The sequence below is a fragment of the Lipotes vexillifer genome, unplaced genomic scaffold, assembly GCF_000442215.2.
Source record: "Lipotes vexillifer unplaced genomic scaffold, Lipotes_vexillifer_v1.1 scaffold1041, whole genome shotgun sequence".
NCBI lineage: Eukaryota > Metazoa > Chordata > Mammalia > Artiodactyla > Lipotidae > Lipotes > Lipotes vexillifer.
In genome coordinates this window covers 2459280-2466021 of record NW_006775616.1, presented here as the reverse complement: position 1 = coordinate 2466021, position 6742 = coordinate 2459280, and the positions used below count along the sequence as shown (strand labels likewise).

General features: G+C 37.9%; 1 protein-coding gene across 1 annotated transcript in view; it reads right to left on the bottom strand.

Annotated features, from left to right (window-relative positions):
* CNTN4 (contactin 4) overlaps nt 1-6742 on the bottom strand; it is a 331989-nt gene that overhangs the window by 27402 nt on the left and 297845 nt on the right. Inside the window, exon 12 of the mRNA XM_007450035.1 lies at nt 2582-2757. Coding sequence (XP_007450097.1) covers nt 2582-2757 — 176 coding nt within the window. The remainder of the gene's footprint in view (nt 1-2581; nt 2758-6742) is intronic.

The window sequence follows — 6742 nt, the reverse complement described above, 5'->3', positions numbered from 1 at the left end:
TTCCCTTCAAAGTCATACAGACCAAACTGTTTACTGAGATCTACATTTATGTTCCTACCAAAGAGAACAAAACAGCACTGTTGTCTGCTCTGTTCCTGACTGAACACTCAGAGCCGCTCAGAGGACAATGAAATAATACCTCTTCCGAACACTGCAATATGTCGGCTCTCCCAAGCATCGTCTGTACCACACTGACACGGGAAGCAGAAACTGAGAAATGGGCTTGACTTCAGGATTGCTTCCTTGCCTCTTCTGTTATCCAGCGCTAACCCTATAGACACTAATGATCCCGGTGGCTAATACACTTAGCTCTCACAATTTGTAGCGCTGTCCCGCATTTTGCAGTTACTTCTTAGCAATGGTTGATTGGTGCTAGTACTGGTATCACAAACGAGACAAACACTTCCCATACAAAAGGCTAATGAGAGTGATTCCATGGACAGAGGTCTCGACAAAAGGTGGTCACTAGTGCTTGACTCCATCACGGGTATCTCCATCTGTGCCTCAGCCCTGGCTGATGTACAGCCCGTCCAGCATGAAGTGCATATCCGTCTGATGGGCAGGACATCTATTTTGATAGCCCAAGCATCCGTTCTGATTGGTTGGTGCCTGTGCCATTCTGAGAGATAATATTTTTATTTTTTTTTATTATCTCTTATGCCCAAGACATTTATTTTAGTCTGAAAACGAATATTCTGCTTAATCTATGAAAGTTTTCTCCGTATATATGCTCATGTTATTAGAATTAATGTTACCCTCCTTCCATGAATACAACCGTTAATGTTTCTCACATGCTTCTTTTGTGGTCGGCATTGGGCTATGTAGTTTTCTAGACCTGAAGGTATTTAATATCCTCAATGCCTTTGTGAAGTAGGTAATATCACTCTCACTTGGGCAAAGTTATTAGGCTGAACCATATCAAAGTGGTTCAGAATGGTTAATAATGGCAATTTCATCCAGCCTTCCTCAACCAGGACTCCAAGAGAGAATTACTAATGACTCGAGTCATCCACTGATGTAATGAATTAACTTCTGTCTCATGCATCTAAAATGGTACCAGTTGTATACGATCCTTGGGAGAGTTGAGAAAATAGTTACTCAAATCATTTTTGGTGTTCTGTAATTCAGTGGAGAGGTACTGTTTGACAAAGGCAGCAAGAATGTAAATAAGAGGAACAGCATTATCTTTGAGAGGAACATAGGCCCTCCACATATTATACGGATAATTTGTAAGCCTTAGCCCATTTATTCCCAACATCAGGGATGGGGGTAAGATGAGGTGAGTAAATCAGATTCCTGTGGGAGCATGAGGGATGGGAGGGCTTTGCAACACAGACTCATGCTTATATTCTGCTGTCTTTGACTGGACTCTTCCACGATAATAGCAGCCAGAATGAACCTGTTTTTTTTTTTTTTAATTTTTATTGGACTACAGTTGATTTACAATGTTGTGTTAGTTTCAGGTGTACAGCAAAGTGAATCTGTTATACATATACATATATCCACTCTTTTTCAGATTCTCTTCCCATACAGGTCATTACAGAGTATTGAGTAGAGTTCCCTGTGCTATTCAATAGGTCCTTATCAGTTATCTACTTTATGTATAGTAGTGTGTATATGTCAATCCCAATCTCCCAATTTATCCCTCCCCCCTGAATCTTCATTACTAATAGGAGAGTAGGGCTATGTTAGGGCAGAACAATTTTTTTTTTAAGATTTTTTTGATGTGGACCATTTTAAAAGTCTTTATTGAATTTGTTACAATATTGCTTCTGTTTTTTTTAATGTTTTGGTTTTTTTGGCCATGAAGCATGTGGGATCTTAGCTTCCCGACCAGGGATTGAACCCGCAACCCCCTGCACTGGATGGTAAAGTCTTAACCACTGGACCTTCAGGGAAGTCCCAAGGGCAGAAATATTATTTTTGAGAATGATTGTGATAGATTCAAACTGTTTCCAGAGTTAACCTCTTCTTGGTGTAAGAGTTCAATGATACTATGTGTATTTTATGGAAAGCAAGGCACTTTGAAAACTCAACGATTAGAATTCGAATCTTCTGGAGTTATTAAATAATCTGATCAGACTTGCAGATTCAAGAAAGAGAGCCCTAACCTCACAATGATAAGTCTTCTACAAGAGCCAAAGGGTGTTTAATCAGCAGCCTAAAAGCATCTGAGTAAACTGTCCTTAAGCTACTTTCTTCATCAGGTTCAATGGCATATGGTACAGTATGGGGCAGAGAACTTGGGATTTGAAGTTGGAAACTGATTTCTGCAATTTGGTAGCAGTGAGGGCCAGGCCAGCCATATAGCTCCCATTAGCCTCAGTTTTCTCATTCATACACAGTAATGAATAACTAACCTGTAGGGTTAAGGATTATGAGGATTAAGAAAAGGCATGGCCTATAGGTGGCTCAGTGAGCAGGGCTGCATTCATCACGCAAAAAGGAGCAGATATTAACCAGGAGTTTTTGGAAATAAGGTGTTTGAACAAAAGTTAGTCTAAAAGACTCATCTGAGTCAGTTTTGAGACCTTTAGTTGCTGACTGCATTTCCTGTGGATAGTTTGATATTAATACTTACCCCTCCGACTCTTTCAAAGTGGTCCCCGTCTTTGTCAAAGTCTATCAGGTGTCCATTAAATGACCAAGTAAACACGATGTTTAGCGAGTGATCGTGGGTTACCTGGCATGGCAGAACGATACTTTCTCCAACAGTGACATCCATACTGGAAGGGGGTACCATTACCCTTGTTGGATCTGGAGAGTGAAAGTAAAGCAAAACAACAAAGCCTGTGAGCTGGTGTGGAAATAAAACGTAGAATCCAAGTGCGAGATGAAATACTAAGGAGTTTTGCTTTATTTTGTCTTAGTCTGTGCCCGGCAAACCTTAGTCATCTGGGAAGCTCAGAGTCGGGCCAGGAGGTCATTTTTAATAGGAAAAGATGAAAACACTTATTATGTGAGCCTTCACAGAGCAGCAGAACTCAGCTGGGGAGCACTGGGGTTAGCTCTCTTAAGACACTTATGGAAGGGCCTACTGCTGGCAGACTGCTCTGAAATTATCTCTTCAAAAAGGTTTTTAGATCTCCCCAGTTTCACTAGAAAGCAATACTACAGCTGAGTGCAAACAGGAAAATCCATGTTAATTTGAAGTTTGTTGTTTTTTTTTCTATTATAAAAGTGATACATGTTTAGTATAGGGAATTTAGGAAATTCAGGGAATTTGAAAGAAGGGACCAAAACAAAACAAAACAAAATCCTACTTAGTTTCTGACTGCCCACATAAAACCCCTATTTTCATTTTAGTATAATTTCCTCCTGTCTTTTGGATTCATAATTTTTCAGTTGTCTTCTTTTGCATTATTGTAGACATGCTACACATGTGATTTTCCTTTTTTCTCTACTTAATATAGGCTTATACCTTTATCCACATATTTTTATAATCTGCATAATATGCTGTTAATAGTTTCAATCACTTTGAAACTAGTAAACATTTTAGCGAATTTTATTATAATTATAAATAATGCTGTAATGAACATCACTGGCAAAATTATATGTATATATAACTTTTTTAAACTGAACAATAGTTGATTTACAATGTTGTGTTAGTTTCTGCTGTACAGCAAAGTCATTCAGTTATACATATATATACATTCTTTTTCAGATTCTTTTCCACTATAGGTTATTACAAGATATAGAATATAGTTCCCTGTGCTATACAGTAGGCCCTTGTTTATTTTATATACAGTAGTGTGTATCAGTTCCTCCCAAACTCCTAACGTAGCTCCCGCCTTCCCCTTCGGTAACCATAAGATTGTTTTCTATGTCTGTGAGTCTTTCTGCTTTGTAAATAAGTTCATTTGTATCATTTTTTTAGATTCCACATATCAATGATATAATAATATTTGTCTTTCTCTGTCTGACTTTACTCATATATTACTTCTTTAAAATAAGGACTACTAATTCATTTTTAAATTCACCCTTTACACTACAGTTTTAATTGGGAACAGAAAGGACTTGCTTAGCCAAGATAGTTTATAAACTCTAAAACTACATTCACACATAGGTAGTCTCTTATTTCTCACTGAAATAGGCTTTCATAAATGGTGTCAGAGAATAAAATGGTGAAAAGCAATTTGAGTTAAATAAAAAGGTCATATAAATGCCTAAAGAATAAAATTATGAATTCGGCCATATTCCAGAAATTTCTCTGTACTAAACCAAGTCAAACAAAACCAACCAAACAAACCATAATAAAGAAGACAAATCAAAAGCAAAAAAAAAACAATATAAGAACAATGGTTAATCCCCTTCAACATTCACAGGATTGTGTTTCACACGCTGTGTGGCACATAAACATTTACTGAATGTAGCTCTTAGATTAAAATCTCAGCTGAGAATTTTGTAATGGAGTCTCATAGAAGACTTTTGATTGGTCTTTTTTTCCAACAACCCACCCACGAAAATTTCCCCTTTAAAGAGAGTATTTAAAACAGTTTTTCTACCCTTTTATCCAACTGTGGAAAGAAAACATCTCAGGTTGTTAAAAAAGGAAAGTCTGTGGCCATAAACAGATTATAATCTAGTGGAGGGACATACTTTTGCTGTTTTCTGAAAGTAGGTAAGTCTCACGATGAGTGGACTGGTGTGCTTTTAGTCACTGCTGAATGAATGATGTCCATGAAATGAGAAGTGAAAAACAGGTACTTCTAGCTAAGAGGTAATGGGAGACAAAACTGTTTGTTTCAAAACCTGAGGCTTTTTGCAAGTCACATAATCAAAATATACTCCATTGGTTAACCGACCCACAGGAAAAGATACAGACTGAGATTTTTTTAAATGAGCGAAGGAGTTGAGAGCAAATCACCTTAGCATAATGCTAAGCAGAAAATCTAGGAATAGGTCCATTTGACTTAACATGTCATTTATCATTTTTTTTTTTTTTTTTTTTTTTTAAATTCAATTCTAATCTTCCAGCCATTTCAAAAGGTTTTTTTTTTTTTTTTTTTTTTTTTTGTGGTACGTGGGCCTCTCACTGTTGTGGCCTCTCCCGTTGCGGAGCACAGGCTCCAGACGCGCAGGCTCAGCAGCCATGGCTCATGCGCCCAACCGCTCCGCGGCATGTGGGATCTTTCCCGGACCGGGGCACGAACCCGTGTACCCTGCATCAGCAGGCGGACTCTCAGCCACTGCGCCACCAGGGAAGCCCCTATCATTTTTTTAACTTAAATTTTCACCTATAAAATGAAGATTGGAACATATAATTCCTGGACAAAATGATACATGTCTGTGGTTTGTATGTGGCAAGATGTCACCTTATTCTATTTTAAATAGCTGACCACTGATTTCACAATTTAGATTTTCATTTTAATGTACCTTCATTCATTTGTCGATCTATCTACCAAGCACTCATTAGGTGTTATAAGGATAACAGTGCCCTAGTACCAAGAAAGATATAAAAAACTTATTTGTAAAAACTAATTGAGCCCCTCACATTCTAGATACCATGTTACACGCTTGACAAGGATTGTTTCATTTATTCTCAACAAATACGTAGTATAATCGGCCCTATTTAACAGATGAGGGAAACTGATACCTAAGGGTGGTTGAGGAATTATCTATTGTGCTAAGCTGACTCCCTTCATTTAGCTGAAAACATGATATCCATTCACAAATCATCCATGCAACAAGGCTAAGGGCATAATATAGCAATTTGCACTCTTGATTATGTGTAGTCAGCTGAGGATATGTAAATGCAGAAGAAATTCAAAGAAGGCCATGGGGTGAAGATGGTTTCAGAGGGCTTCACTGCAAGAGTAATCAAGTTACTGCCTTAGACAGGTAAAAAGCAGTGATGATTTTAAGCCTAAAATGCTGGCTCTAGCTATAAGCTTACACATCACACTGATGAGTGCAGAGCCAAATGTCCAGGTTCAAGTCCTTAAAAATGTCTTGCAGTTGGCACCTACCCTAAAGCCTAGAGTCATATACAGTTCTGGCTGACATTTTTAATTGACATTTGTTTCCTAAATAAATGTTCAGCCCTTTATGCACGTGTAGCTATCTGGGACAGATTTTATTACTCGTGAACTCAGTTGCCTGTTAACCAAGGACCAGAGAAGTGCTCTAAATCAAGGATTATGCTGGCACAGTTGCTGTGCTGACAGCTGCTAATTCATTACCTTAGCACTTGTCACCAATTCACATTTTGAGCCCTGAAGTACCAAGAATCAATGCAAAGGAAGTCAAGCACTGTACACACACCAGAGAGGTCTCCTTGGCACTAGAGAAGATTAAACTAAAGAGGTTCAAAACCTCATTAGCTACTTGGTTTTCTCAAACTGTATGCTTGTTCAGTACTCCTGTTTTCTGTGTTATGAATTCTGATGCTTTATACTTGATGAATTTCTTGAAATTTGAATACAAACACTGTACACAAATAAACAGATGGCTTCTTCAAAACAAAACTGTCTCCCCTCCTTTGGTTTTAATTCATTAAGATCAGGAAGAACCTATATTTACGACTTCTGTTCTGAAGAGTCACTCCAGCTATTGTTCTGTGCACAGAACTCTCAAAGGCAATTAGAACTCAAGATGTGAATTGATGTCTGGGTTTGGATGTAATTAAATAGCAACAATAAATAGGACCAACAACACTCCTAAACTTTCTAGCTTGTGGTTGGTTCATCCCACAGAGAATGATAAATTTAGAACTTCAGAGGATTGATGCTCAAAAAAAAAA